This window comes from Ipomoea triloba, chromosome 6, assembly GCF_003576645.1.
Source record: "Ipomoea triloba cultivar NCNSP0323 chromosome 6, ASM357664v1".
In the NCBI taxonomy this organism is placed as follows: domain Eukaryota; kingdom Viridiplantae; phylum Streptophyta; class Magnoliopsida; order Solanales; family Convolvulaceae; genus Ipomoea; species Ipomoea triloba.
The window spans coordinates 23,049,321-23,066,437 of NC_044921.1; the positions used below are offsets into that span (position 1 = coordinate 23,049,321).

At 36.4% G+C, this 17,117-nt stretch overlaps 2 protein-coding genes across 2 annotated transcripts; both read right to left on the reverse strand.

Annotated features, from left to right (window-relative positions):
* Positions 1-12,261: 12,261 nt before the first annotated feature.
* Positions 12,262-13,899, reverse strand: LOC116022094 (thaumatin-like protein 1). Its single transcript, XM_031262657.1, has 2 exons — positions 13,574-13,899; positions 12,262-13,499 (listed from the first exon to the last, which is right to left on the reverse strand). Exons 1-2 carry the CDS (start codon positions 13,632-13,634, stop codon positions 12,424-12,426), a joined length of 1,137 nt encoding a protein of 378 aa, XP_031118517.1. The 5' UTR covers positions 13,635-13,899; the 3' UTR covers positions 12,262-12,423.
* A 676-nt stretch (positions 13,900-14,575) lies between these two features.
* LOC116021952 (thaumatin-like protein 1b) lies at positions 14,576-16,386 on the reverse strand. Its single transcript, XM_031262488.1, has 4 exons — positions 16,222-16,386; positions 15,776-16,121; positions 15,312-15,659; positions 14,576-14,978 (listed from the first exon to the last, which is right to left on the reverse strand). Exons 1-4 carry the CDS (start codon positions 16,274-16,276, stop codon positions 14,807-14,809), a joined length of 921 nt encoding a protein of 306 aa, XP_031118348.1. The 5' UTR covers positions 16,277-16,386; the 3' UTR covers positions 14,576-14,806.
* Positions 16,387-17,117: the final 731 nt, after the last annotated feature.

Below are 17,117 nucleotides of genomic sequence, written 5' to 3' on the forward strand. Positions count from 1 at the left end.
CCACACCACACCACGAGATGTAGTGCACCACCGAAATATACGGGATAGGAAATTACCAAATGTCACCGCATTTTTCTCATCTTCATTGATTTTCAACCGTTAATCTGAGCGAAATCCAATGGTTCAGATGAGTTCGCACACTCAGATGGGAGAGTAGCGCCGCATTTCAACCAAATTCTAATGCCTATTTAGGACAACGGGGCAATCCTTGCATTTCAATTAGGCCCATCATAGATCACAAAAGTTACATGTTAACTCCTTAAATGGTGATTGGTAATAATATCTTGGAACCCAACATGGAGTTTTTCTCCCCTTAATCTTTAGTGAATTGTGTGTTACCTCATCATAAGTCCTTTGTTATTTTGCATATTTATTTGTGTTAATTGAATTGATATCTATTATCTCCAAATTATTGCTTAGCTTTCACTAATTTCATAAAACTTGTCTCTATATACTTTTCAGAAACCATGCCCTAAACATCATCCCAATAAACGATAAAAACAAATTTCTTTATATATAAAGGTTTATTTGTTTTTTTCTTAAATTAAGAAATAATATGTCATAAAGTAAAATTCAGTTACACATGGGCATCGTTCGTTGTATCTAAGAAGTTATGTGTACCTTATGATGAGATTCATGTATCATGCATGTTAGAGGTAAATGTCATGGAGCCTTGGCTATAATGAAAACCGTAATATATAGTTGCGTGCATCGTTTGATAAGACAGGTGTGCGTGTGATCATTCGAAGTGGGGAGGACGATATATGTGGAAGGCAATTACAATGTGATCCGCATTTTGTGCAACTGAAGCAAAGCATGATATGGGATGTAAGTGAGTGCATTGTGCGAAAAGTAAGGAAAGTGTATGTTTATGAAAAACGAAGAGAAATACCATTTTGGTTCACATTTTTATTTTTCATGGGCAACCCAATGTCTCACCTCAAGTATAGGTGGGAGCTAACTTGACCGATGAGCTCAACTTAAGGAGTGAAAGATTGTGAAGCGTATGTCGTGGTCGGGATCGGTGGATGCGGAGTCAACATGTTCGTTAAGTAGTGCTTGATTCGCTCGGGCCTCGGAGGACTCCTGGATCGATTGACTTTTGCTTGGATATTGTTGGGAGAGCTTGTATATATACCTGGAAATTGTTCTTTTTTTTTGACAACAATATCTTTCCTCACAACATTTCCATTGTACTTATAGAAGGTAATTAATGTGGAGATAATTGACATTATTCTCTTACTCTTTTACATTATCTTTATCCATTTTTGTATCCAGAATTAATCGAGACAAACTTCTATTTTAATTATTTCCATCATCATAACATAATACAACTAGAATTGTGTCTCCTTATTGTATTTTTCTTATTTATGTAATTCTAAATTGAATTCAACTCTAAATTTTATCAAAAACATATTATGTCATTTGTATTTATTTTTATTGCGTCGTTTAGTACGTCTTTAATTGTATGTAGTTTTCTGAAAAGATTTACAGTGGAGTGAAGCTGTCCAGTAAATATTAAAGATATTTTGGGGGTAATGCTTGGTTATAAATAGGGAAGTTGGGTTAATGATGAAGGGGGAGGTCACGTCGTTGTAGTGCTCCATCTTTGGCTATTATATGCATAAATTTGAGTGGAAATTAAGGCTATTGACAATGATGGATTTCCTGTTGCCACTGCTTTTTGATAGGGACGGATTCCTATCGTCAAATATGCTTTTGACGGGAAGGTGAGACTCCGATTTCAGATTAATCGAGAGTGTGTTGACAAGAATCGAATTTATAATTATTTAAATATAATAATTATATTATATGAGACTAGTGTATAATAACAAACGAATATAAAAAAAAAAAATTTAAGATATTATAAAAATGTCAAACAAATATAAAAAATAAAAATTTAAAATATTATAAAAATGTCAAGATAATCTCACTATGCAATGGTCCATTGTAGGAGACTCACGGATAAAAATGCCATGACCTAACCTCGAAAGGCGTGAATAAATGGATAGTATATGATTATCACATTTTGAAACTTACATGTTTGATTATTTTTCAACACTTTCTTAATCGAACTCATCATATGAGATCTTCCTAATGCAAATTGTCTCTCTCTATGGTTTACGAGATATTACACAAAAACAGAATTTAGCTAATGCACACCATTGAGTAGTGGTCCCTCGCCACAAAAAACAAAAAAACAAAAACAAAAACAAAAACAAAAACAAAAACAAAAAAAAAAAAAGAAAAAAAACTGACCTACAAATGATCAAATACTTCATGGAGGCCACAGTGGTCCATTCAACAAATAGTTTGCATACCAATTACCAAAGAGTGTTTCTAAATAGTTAAACAGTTACTACAAACAAGAAATGATAATTCAATGAGAATCATTGATGGATATAAAGTAATAAACATGGCCATACTGTTTCTACAAATTACAAAGGTAATAATAATCAGGCAAAATCTTCAAGAAAGCTTTCAAAAGTTCACAGTCCTGGGCTTCTGATCCACATAATCTGACCTATCTAGTTTGCACATCCAAAAAAAAAAAATGAAACTAGAAACCCACAACTTCATTTTATCTCAAAATTGAATGGAAAGTAGAAGGTCCAACTAACCTTGCAGTGAATAGAAATTGAAGGCATATACATCATTATTCATCTGATTTTTCAGCCTGAAAAAAAAAGATTAAATTAAAGATTCAAAATTAATATCCATATATTATTGCTAAAATGAATAAAGTAAGTGTTTATGTATAAATTTCACTATATTTAATACTCAGTATATACCTCTATTTGTTTCAACTCTTCTTCACTGTCAAAGAATTCTTCATAAGTAAAAGATTGTTCTTCTTCCTTGCGACGTCCATCTACAAAACAATATAATATATCATTTTGAGTAAAATAAAGTGATCAGTTCTTTTCAACAAAATTCCATTACCTTGGACATCTTTCCATAACCAATTTTTAGCACACATTAATGCTTCCAAAGTACTTGGAAGAAGCACACTTCGATAAGGACTCACCACTCGACCACATGTGTTGAAAGCAGATTTTGAAGTCACAGTAGAAATTTGAATGGTCAAGATATCCTTAGCAATCTTTTGCAATATTGGATAATTTTGTCCAACAACTTTCCACCAAGTTAAAACATCAAAATTACCAGTTCTTGACCAAACATTGTCCTCTAAATAACGGTCCAACTCCGATTTTAAACCCATCCTTCCAGAACTATTCAAAAAAGAACCAAATCCATCATGGAAGCGATATTCACCAACCTCATTCACCTTTGAAATCTCAAATGACAAGCTTTCATATTCATGAAACAAGTCGTAACAGCACTTCTTAACCCTTTGGATTTTATCATCAGCTAACTCTCCATAGAATTTAGAAAATGAATATTCTATGAACTTTAACTTATATCTTGGGTCAAAAACAGTAGCAACTGCCATAACTTCATGAACTGCTTCCCAATATTTATCAAATTTTGCTAACATACTTTCTGCTACAGTTTTAATAGCCAAACTAGAAGATGTGATCCAAGTACCCAAAGCATATTTGATCTCGCACATCAATGGGAAAAGAACATTAGATGTTGGACATTTCCCCCCTACAAATGCATTTAAGCCAGAATAAAAGAGATGCAATATTTTGCAAATATCCTCAACTAATACCCAATCATCTTCATGTGGTACACAAGTAGAAAGAGTCTCTTCCTGGAGTTGCTGCTGCAAATGATTAAAAACATCCTTGTATCCCAAAGCAATACTAAGCATCAAATATGTGGAATCCCATCGGGTCATACAATCAAGCTCTAGCTGTTTGGAATATTCTATTCCCAAGAGTTTTGTAGTTTTTCTAAAAGTTTGTACTCTTGTTGGAGTGGATGTCCAAAAATCAACACTATCTCTAATCTTTTCTAGTCCATCACCTATAGCATTTAACCCATCTTGAACAATCAAATTCAAAATATGCGCACAACAATGCATTTTAGTCAACTTGCCTTGTAATAAGAGATTACTAGGATTTAGTTTGGATGCAATGGTGTCAACTATACCATCATTTATAGAATCATTATCAACCGTTAAAGTATACAATTTTCCTTCAATGTTCCAATCAAATATGCATTTCAACAACGCTTTGGAGAGAAAATTCGAGGTATGTGGATAGGGCACATAAACAAACCTAACAATTAAGAAAAAAATTACACAAGTGGTAAAGAAATAAATTAGAAAAAATAATTTATGTGACCAAGAATAATAATAGCATACCTCATAATCAAACTTTGTAGGTTCCAATTATTGTCAATAAAATGTGCCGTGATAGCCATGTATTTTTTAAATTTATCCGGAGCTGTCCACATATCCAAAGTTATTGCAACCCTACTTGAACTTTTCCTCAAAATATTCATACTTTTGGACTTTTCAGTAGCATAAGTCTCCATGATATCACTCCTAATTTCTTTTCGAGAAGGAAGCTTGAGCAATGGTTGAAGGGTACATGAAAACTCTACGAAACCATCATGTTCAACTATTGAAATTGGATATTCATGCATAATTATCATATTAACAAGCTGCTTCCTTGAAGCTTGTGGATCAAATAAGAAATCCCCTACACACATTCCTCCATCCTCATTCCTAGTAGCATTTTCATATTCATCATCACTTTCATAAGTAGAGTCCATAGGTGACTCAGTAGGTGAATTCACAGGTGATTCAGGAGGAGCATTTCCAACCGATTGACTACTGTCAGCCGGTGTAGGAGCATGATCACATTCCATCCCTTGAGTGCCATCCATTTCTCTAAAATAAATACTTCATGTTGTAAGTCCAACAACAAATAAATACTTCATGCTTTAAGTCTAACACATATAAACATTAGTGCAGTGCTCCCTTATTAGCGTGCAAGTACATAAACTAGAAATTTTCAAAGCAACTTACATGGAATCAACTAGGATAGCAATGATTGCATTGTACAATTACTCAAACATAGCCAATTGAGGTGAAAATAGAGCAAGACCCAACAGTAACAGAGAAATATATGCTACTTGTAATTGTTAAAGCTACAACTGCCTAAATGAGTTTTAAGCTAATGGAGAGTGCCAATAGTAGGATCTCCTGCAAGAGTTATAGATATCAACATGAAACATAAATACTTTCAGTATCAACAAGGCAACTAGAAATGTTCTGCATCAGAGTACAGTTGAGCAAAACCTCAATTGTTAGGATAGTTAAACCATAAATGGCTGTACAGAGAACTGCCAAGCAAAAATTAGTCAAAATTGAACTTGAAAGATTCCAAAACAAATATAGTACGGAGTAGTATTTAGAGCAGGTATACTCTGACTAAGATTCAATTCATTCAGTAGCATACTATCACCCTCATTTGGTGTGGAATACAAGTGATAATGATAGATTCATATCTTCAAATGTTGCTCAATATATTCGAGAAGCGAGCTGTTTACTAGGTGGTTAAATAGAGAGTATAAACAACAAAATTCATGGCTCAGAAATAGGTGTCTACATATGGATAAAGCAGAGTGTTAACTGTATAAAATAATCGAATAGAGAAACAAACGCAGAAGCAAAACCGATTAACCAACAAAATCGCAGTGAAGGTATGTGGTGAAAGTAATTGCTTATTACCGGAGCTTGGAGCTTGATGTCGTTCGGGGAAGAAGAGCAGAATCTGCGGCGGTAAGGATAGTGGAAATAGTATCGGAGTAGGGTTTCAATATATATATAGACACTCAAAAGTCGGGGACGGGACGGGGCGGGTACCCGGCGGCCATCCCCCCCCCCGAAATGCAGTCCCATGCACTCAGATATGATCGTGCGAGTTGCCTTTCAGATATTTTGTCACCGATTTTTTCTTCAATTTTAGTGAAATGAAACGACAATAGCCTTATTGCTGTTTTCACTTATACTCACTGTATTAAAGCGTGAATTTTTGCAGATTAAGTTGGATAAAGGAATGTTCAAAAAAAAAAAAAAGTTGGATAAAGGAAAGAGTTCTTTGAAAAGAATTCATGACAGAGGCATAGGAATGATTGACGAAAGAAGGTTTTTTTTTTGAGTTCGACGAAAGAAGGTTTAATTAACCAATAACTTGGAAACCATCGCCAATGCGACAGTGCGAAGGAAATTGAGTCGCCATGTTCTTTAGCATACTTTTTTTTTTTTTTTTAACACCCTAAATGACATGACATAAAAAGTCCAAATTGTTTCAAATTCACTACCAAAAAAATAGTTTTTTTTAAATAAAAATAATAATTAAAAAAATAGTTATGACTATCACCTACACATATTAACAAAACTCAAGTACATATTTGTAGCTTAGGCTGCCAGATACAGGAGCTTTAACTGTGACATTCAGAACAGTATTTATCATGTAGTAATAATAAAAAAGCTTAACCGATACTCATATTGGGATATTATAGAAGAGAGAAGCTCAAATGCAGATTCTAACTGTCCTAGGATTAGTGACTTAATCCACTCGCAATGCTAAGGAGATCAAGAAACTTGACTTGGGTGCGCCAGAACCAAAAGTACTTGTGAACCATATTGACTATGTTTCTTAGCCTTATTCTTGAATTTCTGTTTCCCTTTTTTTTTTTACCAGTTGGTTGCACAAATACAATCAAATTGGGTTGTACTGATTCACATGTTGGAGAGATTGCAATCAATCTACAGGTTCTAAATGTTCAAGTCCTGGTTTCTTGAATTCATGTTCAAGTCCTGGTTTCTTGAATTCATGGTGAGGAAGTTGTGTAACTTGAGTAGTTGTAAGTTAGACAATGCTTGATTGTTGATTAGCTGTGTTATTTTCCATTAAAACCTCCTTTCCAGTTACTCCAATAAGCATGTCTCCCGTGCTAATATGGATGCAATTCTTGACTTTATTTATGCTAGCATAAAGATTATCCCTAGATTGGATTATCTTTGAAATGATGGTTTTATGTTCAGACTCCAACAATGCGACAATTACAACACGAGCTGCTAATCGTTCATTCTCCTTTTTGTTTCTTCCAGCCTCCCCAGTATAAGAACAACCATTGAAACAACTGTAGACTTGAAAGCTTGAACTGATGACAGTATGATAAGTTGAATTTTTTACATTTATCTTCATAGATTGCCTATAATTGTCCAACTCAAATCAATATTGCCAATAATGTACTACAATTTAACCATTTATACAATTTAGTGGTTAGATTCCCAGCTTCATTTGAAAATTGAAAAACTACTACTATTTTCATGCACGCAAGAATTACAGAGGCAGAGATTCCTCATTTTCATTCAATGAACGGCAAAAAGGTAATAATAAACTGATAAATGTCAAGATAATCTCACATAGTTATATCAAGATAATCTCACATAGTTATACACCTATTTCAAACTACTCCAAAAATATGCAACGCAAAAGCAATAATCCATGGATATGAACATTACATTTCCACAAATTACAAGTAACAATTAGGCCAAATCTTCAAGAAAGCCTTCAAAAGTTCGGTCTTGAGCCTCTGATCCAAACAGTTTGATATATCGACAAAAAATTAAAACTAGAATCAAGCAACTATTATTGCTAAAAGTCGAATAGAGATTAGAAGAAACAACTAACCATGATATGCCTTGAAAGGAAACCGGAGGCATTTGTACATCTACAATCTGGAAAAAAAAAATGTATATCTATATGCTATTGTTAAAATGAATAAAAGTGCTTTCTTATAAACTTCACTATATTATATTATATTGAGTGCAATTTAATACATAAATTGTTTTTGTAATATAATAATCGGTATGTACCTTCTTTGAACTCTTCTTCACAATAAGAATCTCATCATTAGCACAACCTGCATCTTTTTTCCTTGGAACACTCACCTAGGAAAACAGCATAGTATATTGTTATTTTAAGTAGAATAAAGAAAAGAGATCCATTTTGACAATATAATTTCATTCAAGTAAATTTATTACCTGTGAGATCTTTTGATAACCAATTTTGAGTACACATTTAATGCCTCCAGAGTGTCTGCTCGAAGCTTACTTTTATGAGGACTCACCAATTTATCACTGGTGCAGAAAATGGATTTTGAACTCTCAGTATAAATTTGAATAGCCAATATATCCTTAACCATCTTGCTCAATACCGGGTAACCCATTCCACCACTACCTTTCCACCAACCTATAATATCAAAATCATAAGTTAATGACCCGGTTATTGGCCAACGATCTGTCTCCAAATAACGGTCCAAATCAGGTTTCAAGCTCTTTCTAAGATTACGCATATAGGCAGCAAATCCAGAATCAAAGAAATACAAGGAATCCAAGCTACATCTTCTAACTTCATTCTCTTCTAAAACATTCGATAATGAACATTTATATTCATCAAACAAATCATAGCAGTACTTCTTAACCCTTTGGATTTCATCATTAGCCAACTCCCCATAGAACTTAGAAAATACACATTCTATGAACTTTAACTTAAATCTTGGGTCAAAAACAGTAGCTAATGCCATAATATCATGAACTTCTTTCCAATATTTATCAAACTTTGCTAACATACTTTCTGCTACAGTTTTAATAGCCAAACTAGAAGATGTGATCCAGTCACCAAAAGCAAATTTGATCTCGCACATCAATGGGAAAAGAGCATTAGGTGTTGGACATTTCCTTCCTAAAAATGCATTCAAGGTCATATGAAACTGATGCAATATTTCATAAATACCATCAACTAACACCCAATTTTCTTCATCTGGTGCACAAGTAAAAAGAGGTTCTTGCTGCTGCAAATGATGAAAAACATCCTTGTATTCCAAAGCAATACTAAGCATCAAATATGTGGAGTGCCAATGGGCCATACAATCAAGCACTAGTTGTTTGGAATATTCTTTTCCCAAGAGTGTTGTAGTTTCTCTAAAAGTTTGGTGCCTTGTTGGTGTGGCTATCCAAAATGCAACACTATCTCTAATCCTTTGTAGTCCATCACCTATGGCATTTAACCCATCTTGAACAATCAAATTCAAAATATGCACACAACAACTCATTTTAGTCAACTTGCCACGTAATAAGAGATGACTAGGATTTAGTTTGGATACAATGGTGTCAACTATACCATCATTTATAGAACAATTATCAACCGTTAAAGTAGACAATTTTTCTTCAATGTTCCAATCAAATATGCATTTCAACAACTCTTTGGAGAGAACATCCGATGTACATGGATAGGGCACATAAACAAACCTAACAAATTCAAAAAAAAAAAAATTTACACTAGTAAGAAATAAATATATAAAATAATTTATGTGACCGATAATAATAGTAACATACCTCATAATCAAACTTTGTAGCTTCCAATTATTGTCAATAAAATGTGCCGTGATAGCCATGTATCTTTTCCTTTGATTCGAGGCTGTCCACATATCCATAGTTATTGCAACCCTACATGAACTCTTCCTCAAAGTATCCATAATTTTGGACTTTTCAGCAGCATAAACCTCCATGATATCACTCCTAACTGTTTTTCGAGAAGCAATCTTGAAATACGGTTGAAGGGTAGCTGATAACTCTTTGAAACCGTAGTGCTCAACTATTGAAATTGGATATTTATGCATAATTATCATATTAACAAGTTTCTTTCTTGAAGCTTCTGGATAAAATACGGAACTTTCTATATACACTTTTCCGTCTGCATTCCTTAAAGTAGGATTTTCATATTCATTATCACTTTGAAAGGGAGAGTCCATTGGTGATTCAAGAGAAGCAGATGAACCACCATTTCCAACTCTAGGTTGGTTACTAGCAACTGATGTAGGAGACTTATCACCTTCCATCCCCTGAGATGCCATGCGTTTCTCTAAAATAAGTACTTCAGGTTTTAAGTCTAAGATAAAATAAATACTTCATGCTTTAAGTCTAACACATATAACCATTAGTACAATGCTCCACTGTTAGTGTGCAAGTACATAAACTAGAAATTTTCAAAGCAACTTACATGGATCAACTAGGAAAGCAATGATTGCATTGTATAATCAATTAAACTTGACCAATTAAGGTTAAAATAGAGTACGACCCAACAGTAATCGAGAAATATATGCTTCACTTGACTAAATGAGTTTTATGCTAATCGACAGTGCCAATAGCAGAAGCTCCTGCAAGAGTTATAGATTGCAACATGAAACATAAAACACTTTTCAGTATCTGTAAAGCATCTAGAAATGCCCTGCATCAGGTAACAGTACTGCAATACCTCAATTCTTTTAGTGTTAACTATAGGGAGTTTTTTCTGCTTTCGTCCCACAACTATGGAACCATTTCCACTGGTCCCGACTATTAATTTTTCCACAATTGGTCCCATAAGTTTTAAATCATTGCCACATTTGGTCCTTCTGACCTAATTTCCGACCAAATTCCAGGCAAGTGACTTATCTTGAAGGGTGAAATTGTCATTTCTGGTCCCCTTCCCAAGAAGTTTAAGAAAAAAGTAATGGATAATAACAATTTTGTTCTTTAAGATAAGTCACCGGCTGACCGGAAATTAGGTCGGAGGGATCAAATGTGACACAGATTTAATAGTTGGGACCAAATGTGGAAATGGTCCCATAGAAACTGAGAGCTGACAAGCAAAAATTCATCATAGTTGAACTTGAAAGATTCCAAAATAAATATGGTAGTATTTAGAGCATTTTTCCATGGCCTTAATTAGACAAGCAACATCTAGCAGGTATACTCTGACTAAGATTCAATTCATTCAGTACTGCATACCATCACCCTCATTTGATGTGGCAATACAAGTGATAATGCCAGATTCATATCTTCAAATATTGCTCAACAGATTACCGATTTACAGTGAGATGAATACTAACCGGTCAAACAGAGTAGAAATCAATGACAACATAATATATATGACTCAAAAATAGGTGGCTACATATGGGTCAAGCAGGGTTTCAACTGTAGAATAGTAAATTAGCTAAATGGTACTCCGTATATAATAAACGAATAAAGGGATACAACCCATAAGTTTTTTTTTTTTTTTTAAAAAACACACAATAAACAACGAAATCACAGCGAAGGTAAGTGGTGAAAGTAATTGTTTGTTACCGGAGCCTGGGCCTTGAAGGCAAAGATCGTGACGACTTGGGGAGAAGTGCTGAGGCGTCGTTCGGGTAAGGGTACTGGAAGAGAGTATCGGAATAGGGATTTGATAGATATATACACTCAAAAGTCGGGTTCAGGCGGGGCGGGTATCCGGCGGGCACCCCGCCCGGGTTTCCCGAAAAGCATCCCCATGCACTGACATATAGTGACATATGATCATGCTAGTTGCAGATTTTTGTGAAATGAAACGACAATAGCCTTGTTCTGGCATTAACTGGTTAGACATTTGTATCTTTTGGGTTTATATATTTTCTATTCTCTGGATTAAAACATGGACGTATTACTTTCAGAAAAAACATGGACGCACAATATAGTATTAATTCTAGTTCCGAATAATGTTGGAGTTTTTTTTCTCTTTTGAAAACGAATATTGTTGGAGATAGTTCTCTACCAAATATAGAAAATGGCATTCATAATTTACAAAATAGTACATAAAAGTTAATTGTAGAGTGGTGAATTGAATGGCTGGGTGAGTTTTGCTGTGGAGTGGGAACTGTGACATGACTCGAGAGTTGAGATTAAAATACAAGGAGATTTATCATTTGAATTCATGACCGTTAGTATGGTTGAACTTTAATACCAAATTAAAACATGTGTTATATCTCAATTAAAAATTGATAAATTGATTGCACGTTTATATTTATATATATACTATATATTCAACACTATCATCATGTTTGACGAATATATAGAGACCCTTAAAGCGAGACAAATTCACATTTTATGCGCAAAGACAATTCAAGAACATCACCATTCCATTACATGAGACTTGTTGCCAAGAAATTGGCAATGCAAACTTACTCATATTTTTTTTTTGAAAGCAAACTTACTCATATTTATTATGAAAAAAACTAGATCACTTTTATGCCGATAGAACGGCGTCACTTTGAATTTTACAAATTTTCATAACTATTACTAAAATTTTAATATCTTTCTAATTTTGAGCATTGTAGGAGTTGTGTTTCGATCGTTTGGCTTTTATAATTTCAAATTCAATTATCTACACTTTCTCTAATATTTAAAAAACAATACTCCGTAATAAATTTGATTTGATAACATCATAAAAGTCAACACACAACAGTATTTGTTAATAAATAAATTTAGGAAAATACCAAACTCAATGATTAGACTTTGTATTAAGTCAAAAGAATTATTGGAGGCATAAAATGACAAAATTAAAGATATACAATTGATTGGAAGCAGAGCAACAAAATAAAAATTTAGGTACATTCTTGACAGGATGCGAGTATAATATTGAGAATTGAGAATAGTTAGTGAAGAAAAGAGAGGATAACAATGGCGATTGCTGAGCTTAGCGGAGACCTAGAATGCATGGCGAAGCATGAAATAGTTGGGGATGAATCCCCCGTCAGATAATCCGGTATCCATGGACCGTCGTACTGATTTCCCTCCGGCATCAAACCAGGATTAGATTCAGGATCCTTGGTTGTTTCGTTAGCCGGCGGCGGTCCTTTTGATATTCCCGTTTCCGCTGGAGGTGCATTCAGCGTTGCATTAGCCACCGGAGGTCCGTTTATTGCTCCGGCAGCCACCGGCGGCCCGTTTGATGTTCCGGCGCTCACAGGCGGCCCGTTTGGTGTTCCGCCGCTCACAGGCGGCGCGTTTGGTGTTCCGGCGCTCACAGGCGGCGGAGGGAGAGGGGGAGGGGAAGGTTTAGTTATTGAAGGGCAGAAGGTAAGCACGTAATTAGCTCCGGCGCAGGTAAAGGTACTGGTGGCGTCATCGTAGGCGTAGGAGTAAGACGTCGGGCACGCCGTCTTGAACATTCTAGAATACACCGACGGCTTACACGTCGACGGCGAGGAATACGCGCCGCTGCAACAATATTCCGGCTTAGCGAACGCGCCGCACGCGCTCTTGCACGCCAGCCCGTCCTTGGCCCGCAATTCGTTCGGGCAAATCCTGTTCAAGTCCGCAGCGCAGCCCGTTGACCCGCACGCGCCCAATCCCCCAACGGCCTCCACATTTATCGGCAAGTTATAACCATCAACCAAACTAACATCGTAGAAGTCTTTGCCGCCGCCGGAGCCAATCGTGAACTCCGCCAACGTCGCCGGCGGAATAGCGCCGGCGCCATTGCACTCCACCGACGGACCACAGTCCGCGGTTGCGCAATTTCCTCCACCGCCACTACCGTCAAATCTACAACCGGTCCTGCCCCAAATCCGGCCCGACCACTTCGCCGGAGCTTGGAAAGCCCGTGAACCACCCGAACCAAGCTCGAATCCAGTACTATCAAATTTCGCACTCCCCGCATTTCCCAGTATTCCGGGCCATACTGTGAACTCGCACTTGTTAACCAACGTAAACGTAGCCGCTAATACACCTACAAAAATCCAAAAACCTCAAAATCTGAACAATTTATCATCTCCATTATCATTAACAATTCTGTTAATTTACCTTTGCAGATTCCCAGGACCATGAAGAAGATGAAAAGAATAGAGCTAGGAGTCGCCGACATGTGGTAATTTTCTCGAACACTTGGTGTGCGTGTAGAATTTTTTAAGAATATATGTAATGGAGCTTTGTTAGAGGATTAACAATGGCGGACAAGAGGGAAGGGGATGTAGTGGTGAGGGAGTGAGAAAGCGAAGTTTTAGCTACCATGGATGGATGAACCAGAGTTCCTGCCAAATGATGACAATATTTTTAACGTTATTTAATGACAAAATGGAATCAAACGTGGTTTCTGGCGTTACTAAGGGCCCGACAAAGTTTCACAATCCATGACAGGGGAAGGCGGGAAGCCATTCTAGCTCTCGGACGACAGACCAAACATAATGTATTTGAAAATCGTACTATTCACAAGAATATTTGTTTTTAAATTAAATTTTAAACTAACAAGCTCAAAAGTAAGAATAACAATTTATTCAATCTCGATATAGAAATTTGATTCTCGTCCTAACAAGGGCTGGGACAATTTTTTGGAGAATGGGGGTGGGAATAGGGAGAAGTTCCCCATCCTTACCGGAGAGTCGGGGACAAGGTTTTATCCCACCCCGACCCAAAATCCGCCATATCGAGATATGCAAGTTTCATTTGCATTTGTGTTTGACTTGACGCATTTAAAAAATTAATTTTTTACATTTCTGTACCCATTTTTAAAATGTCTTATTTTTGTTTTCGTCCTATTATGTCTTTTACCCGCAGTACTGCTCTGGAGCAGGGTTTTGTAAGCAAGAAGGAAGGGCATGAAAAGGAATATTCAATATTTCTAATAACCTCCTGTAAATTTACCAATATATATAATATATATTTCTAATAACCTGAAACAACGTAACCAAAAGTCACTCGAAAATTTCTTTCTAGTACAGCCGTCATTATCTTAACATTCCTAAACAACCCCGGTGATTGTACGTTGGAATCATATCACTGGAATAATTTAGGCATAAATCATTAATATTACGGTAACCGAAGTATATTATATTAATGATTTACGTACATCATCAACAGTTTCAATACATGAAAATGATCCATAACTCCTCTCCATTTATGAACCTGAGCCTATATATATCATACTAAACCCTACTTTTCTCTTCTAATAAAATATGATCAGGATCTACATACATACACGTCGAAATGGGAAGATTTGGGCTCTCGCATGAAATTTACTGTGACACCATACCCACAAGCTTATATGGGCGTGGGATTGAAGAGCCACATCGCTACAAAGATGGAGATGGCAACATAAATGGCTTGTGACCTAATTGAAGACCCACTTGCACCCTCGTACACCATTGTGCTGTCCATTACTGAAGGTATCCCGTCCCCGGGGTTGCCTCCGATTATTGAAGACAACTTTTGCCTGTAACAATTTTTAGGTAAAGTTTGAGTGCCTATTTTACTTTTTTTTTTTTAATGAAAAAGTGCTGATCTGGAAGTCCAAATTGCGTGTTTGAGTTGAAAAGGTGAACCGTCTGATTTTGCATGATCGTCGTGGCACGCAATTTCATGCATCGTTGTTTGGGAGTCTAAAATTAGAAGTCCGTAATGGCAACGCAATTTTCTGTTAGCTTCTCGATCAGCTATGTTTAGATTGCCAATCAATATTTCTATTTATAGTAACTCTCAACTTTTCATTAATACTTAAATAACAAAAATATTAATTTGATATCATCCACTGGGAAATTAAACGTACCTGGTATCGGGTGGAGGGCAGAAAGTGATGTCATAGTCGGCGCCGGTACACGTAAACGTGCTGCTTTTATCGTCGTAGGCGTAGCTGTACGCGCGCGGGCAAGCGTTCTTGAACACCTCAGAGTAGGCCGACGGTTTACAAGTGTCGGGTGTTTGATACGCGCCGCTGCAGCAGTAGTGCGGCTCGCCGAAAGCCTCGCACGCGCTCTTACACCCCACGCTCTGCCCACCCGAGCTCGTCAGCTTCAGCGCCACCGGGCAGCCGCCGATCAAGTCCGCCATGCACCCCGTGGTCGTGCAGTTCCCGCCGGAGCCGCCGCGCGGCGCCACCAGCATCGGGAGGTTGTACCTGTAAGATTATGAGTAAATAGCGTACAAATGGAGGAGATATAACACAAATTTCAACAGAAACTAGTCTATAGGAATTTATTTAACAGATAAATAACTGTAGAAAATATCAGTTACCCGTCCACCAAGCTCACGTCGTAGAAGTCCATGCCGTCGTGGCCGTCGAGCGTGAATTCCGCAAGCGTGGCCGGCGGAGCGGCGCTGCCTCCGGCGCATTCCGGCCTGCCGGAGCCGCAATCACCGGTGACGCAAGTGAATTTCCCGGTGGTGTCGCGAGAACAGTGGGTCCTACCCCAGAATCGGCCGCCCCATGAAGGCGGCGCGTTTATGGCCCTTGATTCGCCCTTCTGCAGAGCGAATCCGGTGGTGGAGAGCGGCGCAACTCCGGCGTTCGACAAAATGCCTGGCCACACTGTTTGCTCGCAATTGTTTATTAAGGTGAAGGTCGCCGATGAATATGCTCCTGATTTACAATTAAAAGGAATTTATACTTTTCAGAAAAATAAATCTTTTTTAAAGAAATTAAAGAAGCATTCATATGAATACTCTTTTATTTGCAATACCTGATATGAACAGAACCGTGAACGATACAAATAAAACAAAAACAATTTCTGCCATAAATGTTATAAGTTATGAAGTGAGAATTTGAGAGAGAGAGAGAGAGGATTTTCTGGTACTGAGAGTGTCTGCCCGCTATGCGGGTATATACACAGCAAGAAGGGGAAATGTAATGGACTGCTGGGCCAGTCTGCCGTTTTTTTATGGCAAAAAATATACCTTGCTATTTTTTGATATCCTTATAAATTAAACTATGGAAAATTTAAGAGCCATGGAAAGATTGTATCAATTGTAGAGCACTATCACCTATAGGAGTATTTTATTAGTCTTGTTGGTTTGAACTAGTTACTTATATATGGATAATTTAGATTGATTTATCTCATTATAATACTTTATCGGATAGGATCACGATACATGTTTCACTAAGTGTATAATTTAAGATAGGGACGGCCAATTTTTCAGTAAATCAGAAGTAATTAAAGCATCAATTAATCTCAAGATTGAAGAAAATCAAAATGTATTTGTTTCATCCAACTAAGGGCTTCCGTAATTTTCATTGCATTAATTTTTATGTAGTACGTGTTGTTAGTACCACTGCTCATTCATAGTTCTTTTTTTTTTTTTTTTGAAACACACAGTGGCTTCTTCAATTATTGATAATGTGTGTGTTTTTTTGTTTTTTTTTTTTTTTTTGCAAGCAATTATTGATAATGTTAGTTCATTCGAACAGCTACCAAATTTTGGCTGCGTGTCTCGAAGAATCTTTGGTGCTTTAATTATTTGACAATGTTTGACTGATAATATATGATTGAACAATTATTCCCTTCATCTTTTTAAAGATATCTTGATGAATAATCGAATATGAATTGACCATTATAAATCAAATTTTATATTTGAATAT

Excerpts from the sequence above, each read along its gene's own strand:
- LOC116022094 (XM_031262657.1), bottom strand. The coding sequence starts at position 13,634 with ATGTCGGCGACTCCTAGCTCTATTCTTTTCATCTTCTTCATGGTCCTG. Across the intron at positions 13,500-13,573 it reads GGTCCTGGGAATCTGCAAAG|GTGTATTAGCGGCTACGTTT; the intron begins GTAAATTAACAG and ends GGATTTTTGTAG.
- LOC116021952 (XM_031262488.1), bottom strand. The coding sequence starts at position 16,276 with ATGGCAGAAATTGTTTTTGTTTTATTTGTATCGTTCACGGTTCTGTTC. Across the intron at positions 16,122-16,221 it reads CACGGTTCTGTTCATATCAG|GAGCATATTCATCGGCGACC; the intron begins GTATTGCAAATA and ends ATTGTAAATCAG. Across the intron at positions 15,660-15,775 it reads GACGTGAGCTTGGTGGACGG|GTACAACCTCCCGATGCTGG; the intron begins GTAACTGATATT and ends ATAATCTTACAG.